We start from the raw sequence: 19,307 nt of genomic DNA, 5'->3' as shown, positions 1-19,307 counted from the left end.
GCCAGAGATTTGACAAGTCACCTATGGCGCATTCACTTTCTTCTTGCCCTCTGGGATGGAAAAAAAACCATACAATGTGCTGCTTTGGCCTATATGGGGTATTGTCTTCTGGCAGGAATGTCCCACTCCCCTCCTCCTCCTCCTCCTCCTCCTCCTCCTCCTCCTCCTCCTCCTCCTCCTCCTCCTCCTCTTCTTCTTCTTGACCACCAATGTGATGTTGTGGTGGTCCTCTTGGTGGTGGTGGTGGTGGTGCAGATGCTCCAGCTGCTGCTGCTACTGTAGCCATTTTAAAGTACGAAATATTAGTCACAGAACTCCAAACAGGCCTTCCTCAGTCAAAGGACAAAGTCAGAATAAGGAAAAAAGGTGGGGGCTTACATCATTTGGAAAAAAAATGTCCTGGACCAATGAAAAGTGTTATTTTCAGGTCACATGACCCGACGCGCTTACGCGCGCCCAGGGGCGAGCCCCGGGGCGCGTCGTGTAAGCGCGTCGGATGCTTACGTTGCGCGATCGTATGTGCTCGAGTGCTTCCGGGTGCGCTTACGCCGTGCGTATCACGCGGACGCGGCTACGCGATACGTCAAGATGTTTGGGCGCGCCCCGGGGCACGTCCCGGGGCGCTTACGTAGTGCGTTCGTATGCGCGTGGGTGCTTCCGGGCATGCTTACGCCGTACGTATCACGCGGACGCGGCTACGCGATACGTCACGAGGATGTTTTCGTTCGCGGCAATAGCGGTAACGGGACGCTCCCCGGTACGCACCGCAAAATTGCGCTGACCGGGGTGCTCCCCGGTACGCGCCCCGGGAGCGCTCCACGGCAAAAAAAAAATATATATATTATTATATAAATATACAATATAGGATTCATTATAAAAAATATTAAATTTCATAGGTTTGCGGCCCTATATATAGTTAGGAATTAACATTTACAAAACCTTTGAAATTCACTGAAAAAAACATAGGTTTCACACCAGTTATAGTTAGGAATTAGCATTTAAAAAACCTATGAAATTCACTGAAAAAACCATAGGTTTCACACCAGTTATAGTTAGGAATTAGCATTTAAAAAACCTATTAAGTTCACTGAAAAAAACATAGGTTTCACACCAGTTATAGTCAGCTGGAAATTTTACTTGCATAAAACCATTGAAATTCCCACGTTATAGTTAGTTGGACTCACTATAACTTGCGCGTGCAATGCACTGCTGATGACATCACATATTACATCACTCATGACATGGTCAGTGACATCACTCATGACATCACCGATGACACCATCCTTGTGACAGAGTGACAGACCTCCTTTCACTGAAATGTAACCCTTGAAACACATATTCAAAAATAAAAACTAACATTTTCAAAAAAATGCAGATAGCCATACCAGTTACAACAACCAATTCAATTATTCCACCATCTATATACTCATGCACTCATTCACCAACAGTTCTATATAGTCACTCATACATATACTCACTCTTCATATGAAGTGATACACCTATACATCCTCTTACACACCGACAGTCATCCTAAAGATACTCTCACACATACTCACACATGCAAATAAACTATTGAGCATCCATTTATTTGCATATACAGCTATACACACACTATCACCTCACTTCTAAGGAAACTTACACATACTTACTCTCTTAAACAATCGCTTATAGAAACACATACTTATTTAAACAGGAACTCTTACAATCTCTTACTCTCACATGTACTCACTTTTATACATCAATACTCACATATACTAGATTAAAACATATGTAGTTACTGATAAAGACACTACTGAAACAGTCATTCACTCACTAACACACACATATACACACTCATCCACTCATACAGTCCTGCACATATGCTGTCTTCAAAACACATACAAAGAGAGAGTCAGTCATTCATGCATCTATGTGATGTGAGATACTGGTGGTAAACATGCACAGTCAATTTGCCATGCCATTACAGTGGGTGAGACACATACTGAGACTCACCCACAGTAAAATGTCCAAAACCGTATGATCAAAAAATCAAGATACTAAATAGACGGAACCCAATTGCAACATTCTCATACCCTACTTTCTCAACTGTACACGTGTTGGGAGAAATTGCAACTTAGTAAGATTCCTGAGAGGATGCTGCATTGGGGTTTAGAAAAGGGGTGCAGACTATAGGTAATCCACCTTTTTTTTTTTGTATTTTGTTGTATATCAAAATTATGATCTCTTTGTAAACGTGAAACTGCCATCGGATCTTTAATAAAAAATGCTTAAAGAAAAATATGAGTTATAATATGCTGATATCAAAAAGATTGTAGAGCTGGTTAACCACCATGATGATACGCATATTGTTACCATTCTGACCGGAGAAAAAATATCCAACAGTAGTAGAATGTAGGACCTGAATAAATGAGTGAGATATTAATCAAGATCACGCTGATGTAATGTTGGGCTTGTACACCTACTTGAGAGGAAAACGTACCTAACCATCTAACATCAGCATTTGATAGCTGAGAAGAATTTTGACTACTCCAAGTATTGCATATAGAAACAAGAATGCTTAATGCCCTGTACAATTAACATATTCCTAAATTTTGCCAAAAGCAACACTGTATTTGACCTGGATGGCGTGGGGGGTGGGGAGCTGATCAGGCTTGAAGATGGTCATGGGCCCATAGACTTCATGTGGGGCTCGCTTCTCTGAGCCGTCTCTTCCTGACGGTCCTGCTTGTGTCTGAATTTGGGGTTATACAGTTGCAAGGAGGATTTGTTGTCCCTCAGGGGGTGATTTAAGCCATCTTGAAACTGCAGTATAACGCTCCAAGGTAGCTAGTGAAGTGGGATGCAGAAAGCATTAACCTGGTGCAGATCTTATTGGAATGCCCTAGCTGCAGACTGAGTTGAGCAATGGACACTGCTTTTGTCATGAAATCTACACAGGAGTCTGGGAACCACAGGTGAGTCCCACAGGTGGAATCAACCAATAAAGAAGACATTTGTGGTAAGCCATGGCTTTTTTTAGCAGTTGTGAACACTGAGATCACGAAGCACACCAGGTGGTGACTTGGTGATTGCCACCTGTTGTTTTATGGCCGGGAGAGTGTGGGAGGAGGCAAAACATACACTGGCTTCCCTGTTGGGTTGAGATGTCATCTATTAAACGTAAAAACGATTTACCGTCCAGGCAGATCAATTCTTGCCGCACAGCGAAACAAGGAGAGGGGGAGTTGGAGCAAGGACAGTCTGGAACTGCCCATACTCATGGGAAACTTTAAATATGGCTACAATCAGGGTCGGACTGAGACAAATGAACAGCCCAGGAACAAATTAAAAGTGGCCCACCTTTAGCAAACCAGATAACTAAAAAAGTGACCCACATTTGCAAATCAGGCCAATTTTAAACTTATAGACACATGCTACGTGGGTATTTTGCAAGGTACGGAAGACTGCAGGCACTTGTGTTTGATGCAGACAATTTTTTAAGTAATGTCAGGAAAATCAAAAGTAAAAACTGGCCCACCTGGCCATAAAACAAGATCACAACTGTTAAAAAAGCACCCCACACACTGATCTGTCAGACCAGCCCATCGGGCAATGCCTGATTGCCCTATAGACCAGTCCGACCCTGGCTATTTAATAGAACTTTAGACATCCTCTCACTGAATTAAGAACATACAAAACAACATATGAAAAATGGAAACCAGTGGCAAGCCATCTCATTAATGTTTTGGCATGCTTGACCTCAAAGCATTAGCAACAGAAAATGTGAAGAAAGAATTTGAGAACAGAACCCAACATTCTCAGAGGTTGATGACATGGAATCAAAAATGGAGTGCATAGAAAAGGAGTTGTCATTCAAGTCGCATATCTTGGGATGCCATACCTCTCTGACTCTGGGAGCCTGAGGAAAGGGATGAGCCACTGTCTTGATTCAGTAGTATTTGGAGAAGTCCATTATACAGAGATCCTTGTTTCGATAAAGATTTGCTTGCTAAGTCAAAGTCTTGAAGAGCGAAGAGCAGGACTTGGTCCTATTTTGATATCTAGAGGAACTATGGGCAAAGAGAGAAAATTTTGAGAGCCGTAGCCTAAAAGAGAGACTTGGTTGTAGATGGATTATGGGTTCATGTTTGCCAGTAAGTTTGTCACATAAGACTGGTGTAGGTCATGAATTACATGTTATAACAAAGATGCTGTCTCCAGCACTAGCGGCCTCTCTCTCCTCTTTTCTTCTAAACTTTAGAGTTCTAGAGGGAGAGAAGACTTTTGTTTTCACCCACCCAAAACTGTCTAAATAATATCTGCATTTAAGATGCGAGATTGGATGAACCTGCTAATGGAGTGTCAATAATAGAGAATGAAGGACAACGCTTCCTGACAAGGGTGTATGATGAGTATTTAAAAGGGCCTGATCTTATACCCAAAGCCCCAGCTTGGGGTTGTTCTTTGCACCTTGCTGTAAAGTATAAGTAAGCCACTATGGTTTGATGTTTGAGTATATTAGAGGATGAATGTAAAAGTATTGTTCTCCTGGTTGATATCCCAAGTATAAATTTGGCTGAGTGTGTTAGGAATACTACAATTGTTGTACGGAGCATTTGAACAAGTAATTGTAGAGAAGGGGACAGGAAATGCTTTACAGTGATATTTTGCCTTAATGAGTTAGCTTGTAAAATTGTATAACATTAATTGCTCCTACTATTTTCTTGAATATTAATAAAAATGACCTAAAGAGGATTGAGTCAATGTTAATATTTTTGACAAAGTTAAATCTCCTAAATAAAAAAAAAACACTTTGCAGCAGTATCATCTTGCAATTTAAGAGTAGTACTTAATGGTATCACACACGTCTTTGAAAATCTTAAGGTTAGGATATGTGCTGCAGGTTATACTTAGGAAAATGCATTTGTAGGAAGGTAGGATCATTCTGCTATGGTTACCCCCACTTTTGCCTAGTTTCAGTGTGTTTTGGACTAGTTTGACTGGGATCCTGCTATTCAAGACCCCAGTTACTGTGCTTTCTCCCTAAATTGGACTAAGGTTAGTACTTAGGTACCTTCCTAATTGGCTACTGGTGTACCCTTCTAACTCTCTAGTGTATGGTATTAAGGTACCTAGCGCATAGGTACACCAAGGGTCTCCCATGGGCTGCAGCATGTATTATGCCACCCATGAAAGACCACTCAAACTGTTAAGTCCTGCCATTGGAGCCTATGTGAGCTGGTGCTAGTACCACTCACAACAGGTATAGTATAGGTTTCCTTATAGCTGAGGTCACTGCACTTAAACCCTATAAGTCACTCCTAAGGTAGGCCTTTCAATCCTGAAGGCAGGGTGCTAGGTTATAAGTGTGAGGGTGCTCTTCATGAGCAGGACACCCCCCTACAAAACCTGGAGGCGATTCTCCAGGCTTTGTAAGTGCGGTCAGCCATTTTATACATAAAGTGGACATCAAGTCAATTACAAAATGTCTAACCAACGATTGGCTGCACCAAAACAGGTCATGTTTGGTATCAAACATGTTGGAATCCTACCCCAACACTTATTCCAGTGTTGGATGTAGTATATCATGTACTCACAATACCAGCCTTTCAGGGTCAACGGCAAGCTAGTGCTGCTGTCGACCACAGACCGGATTCTGCCCTCCTCAAGTGGATCCAGGCTCGAGCAGGGGAAGCTAGAACAATACGTTTCTTGTCACAAGGAGGTGTGACCACCTCGCGGACAGGACTTAGTGTACTGGCTTGGGCGCTTGCCAAGGCCGCCGGACTACTTTGAAGGGCACATTTGGTGCCCTCCTTGCACAGTCCAGTTGAAACAGTTCAATGAGCCATTGGCTTCCACTCTGGCACAAAACTGGACAAAGGACATGGGAGTATCCTTCCCTCTGTCCAGCCCCTCCTCTGGGAGGGACCCCCTGAATCCTCCCATCGCTTTCCATGGTTACTTAAGGGCTTACCTGTGGGTTGCTCTTCAGATTTGTTGTGGAACAAGATTCAGATCCAAAACCACTTCTACTTGTACCGTCTGAGCACTTTTGACTTTGTTGGACGCTTAGGGAACCGAGACTCCATCTGGGAAGAATCCTGCTGCTCCTGGTCTCGTCGTCCTGCCAGTCATCTGCTTTGTCTGTGCCTATGCTTCATCCAGGTTCTTCTCCAGGCCTTTGGGTATCAAAGACATACAAAGGAATATCCCTTGGAGTGAAAGAGTCACTCCCCTGCATCTGCAGGCACTGCAACTAAGCTGACCGGTCTACTGCTCCTGACGTCCTCCGGATTTTGCAAGGCCCATCCACAAAGGTGGTGGTTCTACACCTCCCTTGTGGCCTGCACTATCTTCTCATTGAGTTTGAGGCCAGCATCCCTCGTCAGAACCGCTGGAACAGAACCCCTGTGCACTGCGTCGAGTTGCAGCTGTAAAGGCTTGTTGACTCTATTCTCCAGAGATCTTCTGGCCTCAAGAAACTCCAGCTTCCAGCATCTCTTCCTGCCAAGATCTTCATCCTCACCACATTCTCTGCACTGCCGGACTGCATCTTTGGTGAGCTACTAGAGGTCCTCTTGCGACTCCTGTGCCTTCGGCCTTTGGGTTCCCTTGAGGGTCGTCTGTGGCTCCAGTATGCTCTTCTGCTTGGACAGGGCTTGTTCTCACTCTCCTGAACTTGGTAAATCTCTTGGACCTTGCTGGTCCCAACACTGCACCTTCTTCGTTATCCACATCTGTTGCTGCTGCCAAGGCTTGTTGGTGCTCCCTTTGGACACGTCCCCCTAGTTCTAGACTTCTGATCTGGGACAGCTCGTGAACGACTCCTGGCCTTCCACAGCATGGCATGGTCCTCACAGCTGCAGTGAGAAGGTCACTGTCAACGCTCCTGCATCTTCCATCATCGGTGGTCATTGGTCTTCTGTGCCTCCTGGTCACTCCTAAGTGGCATAGACTCAGTCCCCTCTGCTTGCAGTTACTCCTCTTCAAGAATCCACCCTTGCGCTCCACCTGACTTTTTCACCTTCTTTGCCAGCAGCATCTTCGCTGAAATCCTCCTTTGTGGTCTATGGCAGTGTCCAACGTCACTTCGCCCCTATACACTCGGCTTCCCTGGTGTATGTATCCTGGTTCCTGGGGTATCCAATGGTGGGGTGACTTTCTGACCTTCCATCTTCCATGGGTTTTCTTCAGGGTCCTCTTTGAAGGATCCTTCTTCTTGAAAACTGCAACCACGACTTCCCCATTGACTTGCATTGAGTAAGCAGCTGTGTTTCCACTCCACACGGCTTCCGTGGGGTTACTTTGGCCCTCAGCTCTTCTAAGTCTTCTGTGTCAAGTCTCGACTTCAGTCGCAGTTCGCATTCCACTTTATTAGTATATGGTTTGGTCTCCCCCTGGAGACCACTGTGTATTTGTGCTATTTACCTATTCTCCTGTTAAAATATTGTGTATTGTGTTTATATCTCAGTAGGAGATATAACAATGTGTTAGTGAGGCTGTATAATAAATATTACTATTTTTAAAACTACACTGTGTGCTTCTTTTTTTGTTTAACCTACACTGCATGATTAGTACTGGTAAAACGAGCTGCTTAACACTCATTCTGGACTAAGCCTGAAGGATGCTCTCCACAGCTACCACTGTGAGAGCGTTGATGGTTGTCTAAGACCACTAAAATCACCATAAGGGTTGTCTAGATTAGTGCAGGATGTTTTACTTAAGTGTACACCATATACTAAGCCAGCCTCCTACGTGCACTGTCACATCACAGTTTTTCTCACAATCACTACCTTCCAATGCATGCATTGTATAGAGATAACCATCTATTTTTGTTTATTTGCAGCATTACAGATTTTTTATATTGTTTTTGTCATCTTTCAAGTGAAAGTTTTGCCCTGTTGTGACTGTCCAATTGAATATAATTTTTTGAATGCTCATCACAAGAGCCAGACCACAAGATGGCTGACCTATTGTGAGATCAACACCAAAATCGGTGATCGTGCTACATTTCAGCCATCTTGGGTCAGGTTGTCATTCACACTACTTGGAGGTCCAACACAGCAGTCTAGCCAGACTGGACTTTTTGTTTCACAAATAGGTTACGTTTTTGATTTATGTGGAAAAAAGCACTTTTGGTTGACTGGCTAAAAAATTGGCTTTAATTGCTTTTTGTGTTAGTGCGTGCGTACCTCATCCTATGTGATTGGCTTACAGAAAAATGGAGTGTGACAACAGTATGCACTCATGCCTCCTGCCCACAGTGCAACCGCTACTTGCTTGCTCCCGGTCATTGTTCAGTGTAGGAGAGTAGGGTCTGCTTCCTATGGTCACCCCCACTTTTTGCTTTTGCTTTACTGGTTTTCGACCTAGATGTGGCTGTGGGCCTGCTAATCAGACCCACAGCCAAGATGCACTCTCTCTAAATTCACACCATGTACTCTAGGTACATACACAATTGGGAATTGGTTCACCTTGTCAGCCCCTGTAGAAGTGTACCCTAGTTACTCAGGGCATAGGTGTAACCAAGGCCTACTAGGGGCTGCAGCATGTATTATGCCACCCCTGGCTGGCCACTCAAACTGACACAACTGGCTGATCACTCAGCTGGGGCAAGGTTGTGTAATCACCCCTTGCTTAGGTATAGTATTCCTATATCTACCCTTATATATAGACACACAGTAACCTATAAGTCACTCCTATGGCAGGCCATAACAATCCTGGAGGCAGAGTGCTTGGTTATGTGTGAGATGGTGCTCTAGCATGAGCTGAGCCTGTCTGCAGCTTTTGGAACCATGTCCTTATAGCTGTTCTATGATATTGCCATACCATATACTCTTAAGTGCATTATGAACCTCGCGGTTAAATGCTAACTCTGGTTTGGTTTTATCAAAACATGTCGTGTAAGGTGTCTTACGCTTTGGAATACTGCCCCCTCGCCAATTCTGGCAACGGGGGTAACATTCCACCCTTCTAGAGGGAGAAGACATGTTGTTGCTGACTATCCTGGTTAAAGTTAACCAGAGCCCCAGCGTCACAAAATTGTCGCTGCTGCCACAGACACAAGTCTGACCTCCTGCTGCTGGGAGTCCTTCCAGTCACGGAGGTTTGGACAATAGGTTTCCTGCCTGGAGAGGTGCGAGCACCACCCCAGACAGGACTTTGTGTATTGGGACAGGGAGGGCTGAATAGATTGAGACACCTCCTGAGGCACACTAGGTGCTTCATGCACACCCCAGTTCAAACCGGTTGCTGGGGCACTCCAGCCCCAGCTCTGGTACGAAACTGGACAAAGGAAAGGGGGTGTAACCATCCCCCTTCCTTGTCCCACCCATAGGAGGGACCTAGAAAGTAATCCAGCCCCTTTTAGTTGTATAAAAGTAGGAACCGAGCCCTGAGACTTTAGATTTGATCCTGAACTGAAACTTGAAACGAAACTCTGGACCTTCGACGTTCTGCTGAAGCTGAAGACTGAAGAATCTCCCTTGTGGCCAAGGAGTGACCACCCTGGGCAACCAGGCACCATCCAGCAAATCAAGGGCTTGCTTTGTCGACGTTCCCGCTGGAACCCGAGCACAGAGCCTGACAAGACCCAGACTTCCAGACCTCTCTGACCCTCTCTTAACGACTGCAGCATAGCTGAGATCCGTGGAGGCGACGAGACACGTGGGACCGGACATCTTGAAAAGTCTGCAACTGTGCAGCTCCTGAGGCAAGCTCGAAGCTGTGCACTGGGGACTGAGAAACCTTGAACCCGAGCTCCACCTGCACCGAAGATCAGCCCTCCACACTCCACGAGTTCTGCGTGGGGCCCTTCTGCTTGTGTTCTGCTCGACGCGTTGCCTGGTTGCTGGCCCGTTGGCTAGTAGCCTCTGTGACGACAATCCTATTGAACCAACTCGCTGGTCTGGTTGCTCCAGACTGGCCCTTGCCTCCCTGCAAAGGTGAGGCACCTCAGACCTTGCTGGTCTGCACCAGAAGCCTTCTTTGAATCCTGCGTGGGTTGCCTTTGCCAAGGCTTGTTGACTCCAATCCGGCAGTCGACCCCTCAATCTGCGAGAACCTTCGTGGGACAGCTCGCCTCCAGCACCTGGTCGTCCTCGACGCCTCCTGGTCCGCGTGGCTGAAGAGACAAGCTAAACGACAGCACCTGATTGCTCCTCGACGTCGTCTGGTTCCTTCCTGGTTCCACCCGGTCACTGGCTAGTGACCCAGACTCTGTCCCCTCTGCTTTCAGGTCCTCTTCATCCTCGATCCACCTTTGGATCCACTCGGACATCTTCCTCCTGGTCGCCTGCAGCATCTTTCTCCAGATCTCCATAGGCTTCAACGACGAAACCCGACACATCTTCACACCTATGCACCCGGTTCCTGTGGGTGAGGTAACGCAAGTACTTTGGTGCTCCCAAGGGTATTGACTATCCAAGTGTCTAGGTTTTTAGTTGTTTCCTCCTAGCTAAACCGGAAGTGTGATCTGAATCCTTCTGTTCGAGGCATGTGGGCTGCTGAATTCATATCTGTGCATAGATCGCCGCCTAGAGTTGGGTCCGGATGATTGCATATTGTTGTCCTGGAAGAGTCTTTGAAGTATCACGAGATAGGTGGCTCCACCCTTGGACTACAGTGCGCATGGGCATCCCCTCCATCCTCAGATTGTTTTTTTCCGCCATTGGGTTCGGATGCACCTTCCAGCACTCCAAGTTCGGAATCGAAATAAACTTTTCAAAAAGGCCAAAAGGCCTTCGGATTCATCGGTATTGTTTTCGATCGGGACAGAAAAACTTTCTTCACAATTTACTTGCACTCCGGTCGTCGAATCGGGCCGTTAGGCCTTCTCGACGCCACGTGGACCGACAGACGATGGAACGGAGTCCATTCAAATATTGTCCGCAGTGCAACTCAAAGTTCCCGCATACAGATAAACATCCTGTGTGCAACAAATGTTTATCACCAGATCATAATGAAGACAATTGCCCAGCTTGTGCCCAGTTCCGGTCCAAAAAGACGATCCGGATTTGGCGGGCTGCAAGGCAAGAAATGCAGAGGTCGGCACCGGAGCCCGAGAATATCTTCAACGATGAGGAAGAACTAGTTGACACCGAAGACTCGGATCAAGAGGAAGATCAATACTACGAGCACGACTCTGAATATTATATCGACGAAGAAGAACAAATCGTCAATGTCGAAGAATACGACCAAGACATCGTAGCTGTCGAAGACGACTCCGATGACAACGGGGGGCGAACCGTGAGTACACCGCCCCACACAGACACTACACCAATATCAGAGACTCAGGTCGAGGCATCGCCAACAGGCCTTACCCAAGATCTAAAGACTGGTTCTATAGCCCCGCAATACCGCCCGGCTAAGAATATTCAAAAAGAGCCTTCTGAGACACCTAATCCAAGGCCGGTTCAATCGAAACCGAAACTCATCGCCACAACAGTCTGCGGACCGAACGTCGTAGAACCGAAGGCGATAAACGCAAAGGGCGCCGAGCCGAAGGGCAGCGTTCCATATAAACCTTCGAAGCCAAGGGCCGTCGAATCGAACAAAACAAGTTTGACTGCCGAAAAGGGACAAAAGGCTGTCGATGAAGGCAAAAGGGCTACGCCCAAGGCGGTGGTCGAACCGAAAGCGAAACCGAAAGGAGACCAACCAAGAGCGGTGGAGCCGAAGCCCATCGATCCGAAGAAGGGCATCGAGACGAAGCCGCAGGCTCCGAGGACATCTCTACAGCCGAACAAGTCAGGACACCCAAAAAAGGTTATCGAACCAACAAAACCGATCGGTCCGAAAAAAGTGGTGCAACCTGTTAGACGTCGGACCGACAAAACCTGTCGGACAGACACTAAAGCCTCAAAAGCAGATCCAGGCACCGAAACCGGTCGACCCGATTAAAGGCATCGAATCGAAGAAGGTTAAACCTAAATCAACGGCGCCAAAGCAAAAGACTGTAGAAGAGATCATCCATCCAGACCCCTCTACAGAAGATCAGTCCAAACTATATATTGACCCAAATACTGGGGAAGTGACTGTTTACACAAGGAAGAAAAGACCAGTGCCTGCTGAAGACTTTTCTAAAATTCCACTCAAAAAGAAAAGAGACTGTGCAACCTCTCCTATTCTTTTCCAACCTATCTCTCCAGCTATGCCTACTACTCCATATGCACCATACTCACCTACACGCTCTGACTACAACCCAGATGTAGATCATGACGCAGATGTGGATTTTGGATATCCACAAAACCCATATGTAGACCCCAACTCACAGCCAGGGGGGGATGACCCAGACACTGATGGGGCTCAACCCATTACAGACACAAATGTATACCCAGCTAAGCCATAACCTACAGAAGACACAGTGGCTTTCAACTCATTAATAGATAGAGCAGCTCTCTACCATAATGTAGAAATGCATTCAGATGCTATAGAGGAAGATTTTCTGTTTGATACGCTAGCAACATCAGAAAAAAGTATCAAAACACTTCCAATGTTAAAAGGGGTCCTAAAGCATGCAAATGACATATTCAAAGACACTGCTAGGGCACGTGCCATCAACCCTAGAATTGAGAAGAAGTATAGGGCTGCACCAATTGACCCAACTTACATCAGGGGACAACTACCTTTAGACTCATTGGTAGTATCCAACGCACGAAAGCGTGCTAATTCCCAAACTACTGGAGAGGCTCCTCCTCCTGATAAGGAGTCCAAGATTTTAGAAGCATCAGGCAAGAGAGTAACTGCTCAAGCAGCGAACTCATGGAGAATAGCCAATACTCAAGCTTTGCTGGCTAGATATGACAGAGCGCACTATGACAGTTTAGAAGGACTTCTCCAACACTTACCTGAGCCTTTCAAGGAGCAAGCAGATGAACTTATACAGGAGGGAAAGCTCATCACCAATGCCTCCATTAAGTGTGCTTTAGACGCGGCAGATACAGCTGCCAGATCTATCAACACAAGCGTACTGCTTAGGAGACACGCATGGCTTCGCATATCTGGATTTAAAAGTGAAGTCCAGCCCACAATTCTTAACCAGCCAATAAATCCAGATTTTTTGTTTGGTCCAGCAGTTGACTCCATTCTGGACAAAATGAAAAAGGACACAGAGACTGCAAAGTCAATGGGAGCTCTTCAGTCCCAACAACACAGAGGCTCCTTTCGTCGCTCCAACTATAGAGGAGGAGCGCGAGGTAACACATCGCAGCAGTCCTCCACAAACAAAAGTAATACGCAATCCACATACAATAAAAACACAAACAGGGGTGGATACAGAGGAAATAATAAGGGCAGAGGTCGTGGAGGCAATGCCAATAGATCCTCCACTAACACCAAACTATGACTTCTTGGCACTACCCCCAGACCATATAACACCGGTCGGGGGAAGACTACAACAGTTCCTGCCAGTCTGGCTAAACATCACTACAGACAAGTGGGTCAGGCAAATTATCCAACATGGCTATTGCCTAGAACACACATCAACACCACCCAACATACCACCCGTACACCGTCCAATGTCAAAGGAACATATAACATTATTGCAGCAAGAGGTCATCAGTATGCTGCAAAATGGGGCCATAGAACCAGTCCCATTCAAACATCAAGGGACAGGAGTATACTCACTATACTTCCTCATTCCCAAAAAGGACGGTTCTCTCAGACCAATATTGGACCTTTGGTCCCTCAACCAGTGCATTTTATCAGAGCATTTCCACATGCTTACTCTGCAACAAGTCTTACCACTGCTGCGCCAGGGAGACTTCCTAGCAACTCTAGACCTCAAAGACGCATATTTTCATATACCAATACACCCTGCTCACAGAAAGTATCTCAGGTTTACTATTCAAGGACAACACTACCAGTTCAAAGTCCTACCATTCGGTGTAACAACAGCTCCACGGGTGTTCACCAAATGCCTAGCGACAGTGGCAGCGCATCTCAGGAGACAACACATTCATGTGTACCCATATCTGGACGATTGGCTAATACAAGCGCCATCGGCCCAGCAATGTGCCAGCCACACGTCAAAGACTATTCATCTCCTGCACAGTCTAGGCTTCTCGCTGAACTACCCAAAGTCACACCTACAACCCTCCCACGTCCAACAGTACCTGGGAGCGACAGTAGATACACTAGCAGCAAAGACATATCCAAATGCAGCACGAATCAACGGAATGCAAACGTTAATCCAAAGGTTCAAACCACAACACTCATTGCCAGCTCGAGTGTTTATGCAACTAATAGGCATGATGGCCTCGTGCATATTCATAGTCCCTCATGCCAGACTACACATGCGTCCGCTACAGGAGTGCCTAGCACGCCAGTGGAACAAGGCTCAGGGACAATTAAAAGACCTAGTGTTGGTGACCAGTCAGGCATACAACTCTCTGCATTGGTGGAATCCACAAAACCTTTGCAAAGGACGACTGTTCCAGGAGCCTGTCCCACAAATAGTGATGACGGCAGACGCATCCCTGCTAGGCTGGGGAGCCCATGTCCTGCATTACACAGTCCAGGGTCTATGGACAATACAACAAAAGAAGATGCACATCAATCTACTAGAGTTGATGGCGGTCTTTCTAGCACTAAAAGCGTTCAAAAAACACTTATGCAACAAGACTGTGTTGAAACGAACGGACAACATGACAGCTATGTATTATATTCAAAAACAGGGAGGAACACATTCCCCACAGTTATCACATCTAGCTCAAAGTGTGTGGAAATGGGCCATTCAAAGGAACATGTTCCTCATGGCGGAACACCTCCCAGGCAAGGACAATCAAATAGCCGACCTGGTCAGCAGGTACAGTCAACAGATGCACAAATGGGAGATTCATCCCAATGTGCTCCAACCATTCTTCCGGCAGTGGGGACAACTGGAGATAGATCTGTTTGCCACAAGCGGAAACGCAAAATGCCAGTACTTTGCCGCCACGTTCCCACATCCGCAGTCGCAGGGCAATGCGATATGGATGAACTGGTCAGGCAGATTTGTGTACGCTTTTCCCCCAGCTCCATTAGTACCGCTAGTGGCAAGCAAAATGCGCCAACATTCGCTGACGCTAATCCTAGTTGCTCCCATATGGGCAAGGCAACCATGGTACACAACATTCCTAGAACTGTCAGTGGTGCCTCATCAAAGACTGCGACTCACACCCAGTCTTTTAACTCAGAGCCATGGCGAAATCCAACACCCAGATCCGCAACAGATGAACCTGGCGATCTGGCTCCTGAAATCCTAGAGTTTGGATGCCTGAACTTGCCTACAGACTGCATGAATATTATCAAAGAGGCAAGAAAACCCACTACCAGGGCATGTAATAGAGCAAAATGGAAACGTTTCGTCATTTACTTCTATAACAACGATATAAACCCCATTAGATGCTTCTACACAAAACATCATTTGCTATCTCTTGCACCTACAACATTGCAATTTAGCCTACTCGTCCATCAGGATACATTTAGCTGCTCTAGCAGCTTATCTCCAAAACAGGCAACACCTTTCACTTTTTAGAGTGCCAGCAATTAAAGCATTTATGGAAGGACTTAAACGAGTAATTCCTCCAACACACCCACCTTCACCAGTCTGGAATCTAAACATCGTTTTAACCAGACTTATGGGACCACCTTTTGAGCCACTACACTCATGCGAAATACAGTTTCTTACTTGGAAGGTGGCTTTCCTTATTGCCATTACTTTACTTAGGAGAGTTAGTGAGCTGCAAGCCCTAACTATTCAAGAGCCATTCATTCAAGTACATGCAAATAGAGCAGTTCTCAGAACAACCCCTAAATTCATGCCCAAAGTGGTATCCCATTTTCATATAAATCAAACAGTAGAGCTGCTAGTGTTCTTTCAAAATCCACAGACAGTAGCTGAAAGGGCCTTGCATACTCTAGATGTCAAGAGAGCTCTGCTATACTATATAGATAGAACTAAGGCATTTCGAAAGACAAAACAGTTGTTTGTTGCTTTCTCACCGCAACACAAAGGAAACCCTATTTCAAAATCAGGTATAGCCAGATGGATCGTTAAGTGCATTCAAATATGTTATTTAAAAGCAAAACGCACCTTAACAGTTCCTCCTAGGGCGCATTCTACACGCAAACTAGGGGCATCCATGGCTTTCCTAGGAAATATTCCTTTACACGAAATTTGTAGAGCAGCCACATGGTCACCATACATACATTTACCAAACACTATTGTGTAGATGTACATTCCAAACAGCAAGCTGCTGTAGGTCAGGCTGTTCTCAAAACTCTTTTTCATACTGCTGCAGTTGGCACAGGCAACCACTGCTAAGGGAGATACTGCTATACATTCTATGCACAGATATGAATTCAGACGCCCACATGCCTCGAACGGAATATGCTACTTACCAGTATGCATCTGTTCTTGGCATGTAGGGCTGCTGACATTCATATCGCCCACCCGCCTCCCCGGTGCCTGTCGCAGCTGTAGCATTCACTCTTTGCATGGACATCTTTATTCCAAGGACCACCCAGTCTCTTCAGACTCATGTTTGTTATGAACTCCATACCCACGCTACCCTCTGGTTTACGTTCTAGTGTAATATCTCAAGGCTATCATTATCCTGTCAGCAGAACTTGCACTGATATTTTTCATAGTGTACTTTGTTCTAAGTATGTGTATGCACTTTGTAATAATATATATCTGTATGTGGCTGTGCCTTTGAGTACATGCATATTTACACGTGTGTCTATGAATACATAAGTGTGCAATACTTAATAGAATTGTGTACTGCAGATGTCCTTATCTAACTATGCTTCTGTGTGCTTACTTATGTGCATATGCATGCGCTATTTCCTCACTTGCAGCATTCATTTTGTGCTCACCATACAGACGTCAAAAGTTAGTTTTCCCAATGCTTGTTTTCCTTGTGCTTCATGTGTTGCTGTGCACGACTACGGGCATCTGTGTACGGTCATTGGCCCCAATGAAGGACGTAGCCTATCATGCTTGTATAGATGGTTTATCAAGCAGACGCATTATGCGGAGGAAGTGTAGTGCCCGGTTCAGCGAAGCTGATCTACCCAGTAATGGTTCTGAGATTTCGTTTAAGTTTTAGGCAGAGAATGACAATACTTTGAACAGAGACTTGGAAGAGGTAGTGGAAATAGAATCTCCCTTCTGGGCAGCAAGGAAGGAAGCTTAACAGGCACCTGAAGGGCTCAGGGATTGAAGTTGCTCATCAGTCATGAACGAAATTTAGAGGTTTACTTCTTAAAAACATTAAGGATATACTTAATACATTTCCTACTTATATTGTTCATGAATCCTTTCCATGTGCGAGGTAATTATTAAGTAAGCATGCAGATAAATATGTGGAACATACACTTACTTGAGAACTAGTATTACAGGTTAGTAACCTATTGTTTATTGACATTTTTGAAGCTCGGTTTGTTTTTCTGCTGTTTTTTTTAGATGTCGTTTACCAACTTGTATTTATCAATTGTTATTTTTCAGTGTGTTCCATTTTGGCCTGAAAATGCCTCTGGAAAGCTGTGTGTTAGAGTGGTGGGCTTCGAAAGATCATCCATGCCCTTTCACTACAATAAACAAGACAACGGCACCCTATTAATATTGGAGGACATGGTAAGATTTAATGAGTTTATGGAGAACCGAATGCACACTTCCAATCAAGCTTACTCAATTCATTTGACTACTGACCGTTGGCTGTTTGCATAAATAGTGCAATGTCACTGCTTCACAAGAGGCCTCTATAGTTAAATATGTAGGTGCAATATGCTGCTGCTTGATCATAATGGTCAATACATATCGGTGTAAGGGTGTACCCACTTGCAGGGTGCCAACCCCAGACGTGGGTATAAGTGAACTCAATGTTAGGATTCAGCTTATTGAGGTCTGTGTGTGTTTCTGTGCTCTAACCTTTTATCTCGTTGGACTATAGAAATTAGGAAGCTGTGTATATTCCTTGTTTCACTCTGGTCCTATGATGTGAAGTGTACATTGTGATAAGTATGTACTGGTATGGTGTGTTGCCAGTGTTGATCCCAGCTTTATCTTGCAGTTTCCATCGTGGTTCACTTTTCATGTTCTGTTCTTACAGACTTGCTGAGCCTTGAAGAGAGGCACACCCTCCTCACAAAGATATATCCCCTGGGTGGTAACAATGTTTGACTGTCCCTGGGAGCACTTATTGTTACCTCTACTTTTACCTGTGCCATGATTTAAGATACCCCTACCTCGTTGGGAAAGTTCTGGTCAGTAACCTGAAGCTCCTGTTACTCATTTTATGCCAACAACCAAACTCCTACATTAAACATATAGTTTGTTACTGATATAAATGTATTAAAATCATATAATCAGTAATTCAAATTACAGAAAATAAGAGCATTTTAAATAGTCATTATCAATTACTAATTCAAATCTCCAATCAGTATCGTGTCATTAACTATACTGTATTTTTGCGTTTCCTCTCAAGTTTGCTGGTGGTTTAGGACTAAGGAACGACGGGTGGATGTTTTGTTCCAGGCAAAGTGTCACAACCTGGCCTAATAAAAAAAGCATAGTAGAGGAGCTAATATGCATATTGCACCTTGGAAGAGAATAGTGAAAGTTGAACACTCTGTGCTGACGTATGTAGCACACACTGTGGGTGTCGGGCAGCAAACAACTTGGAAAGGGATGCACAGAGAACGAAGGAACAAGACCTCAGGGAGATGGGGAAGAGAGAATGTCTTCATTGCCTACCTCCCAGACAGCTAGAACCCCACCAAGGAACTCTTAACAGTGGCGTCATACTACTGGATCTGGATGACAAGCTGCATGATCTTATAATCAGGGGCGGCTGGTGACATTTGAAACTGGTGAGGTGTAAAATCATTTTCCTACTGCACCGTAGCGAGCGAGCACATTGAGTGAGCGCGAACAACCTAAGGGAGTTCGTGGGGGGTTCCCCCTGAGAAAATTTTGAAAAAAGAGTGGTCAAATGGTGCATTTTCAAGCTAATTTGAGAAATCAGGAAGGGTAATAAAGCAATTGTGAAAGTGCAGTTATTACATTAATAAAGAGATGTCATAACATAGGTAGCTGCTTATTCAGTATAACCACAGAGCTTCATAACAGACTTCAAGATAAAATGCATTTCTGAGTACAATGTTCAAAATGTGCACCCACCCTAACCACCATGTAGAGTGACCACACACAGAGCCCTAACTCCAATGTAAAAAAAAATATTGTAGCCGGGGTGAAAGAGCAACAAAGGAGGTTGGGGCCTCTTGTTCTTCGCCAAAAATTGCCCAAAAATTATGGTAATGGTGGTCAGGCTTTACCAGGT

The 19,307-nt window shown here is 45.2% G+C and overlaps 1 protein-coding gene across 2 annotated transcripts in view; it reads left to right on the top strand.

Moving 5' to 3' along the window:
• VPS13C (vacuolar protein sorting 13 homolog C) overlaps positions 1-19,307 on the top strand; it is a 2,773,485-nt gene that overhangs the window by 1,754,795 nt on the left and 999,383 nt on the right. For both annotated transcript variants that reach the window (XM_078680824.1, XM_078680823.1), the window contains exon 62: positions 17,474-17,602. In XM_078680824.1, coding sequence (XP_078536950.1) covers positions 17,474-17,602 — 129 coding nt within the window. The remainder of the gene's footprint in view (positions 1-17,473; positions 17,603-19,307) is intronic.

This window comes from Lissotriton helveticus, chromosome 3_1 (assembly GCF_964261635.1).
Source record: "Lissotriton helveticus chromosome 3_1, aLisHel1.1, whole genome shotgun sequence".
NCBI lineage: Eukaryota > Metazoa > Chordata > Amphibia > Caudata > Salamandridae > Lissotriton > Lissotriton helveticus.
Note: the sequence above shows the minus strand (reverse complement) of the source record. Positions and strands in the feature narration are given on the sequence as shown.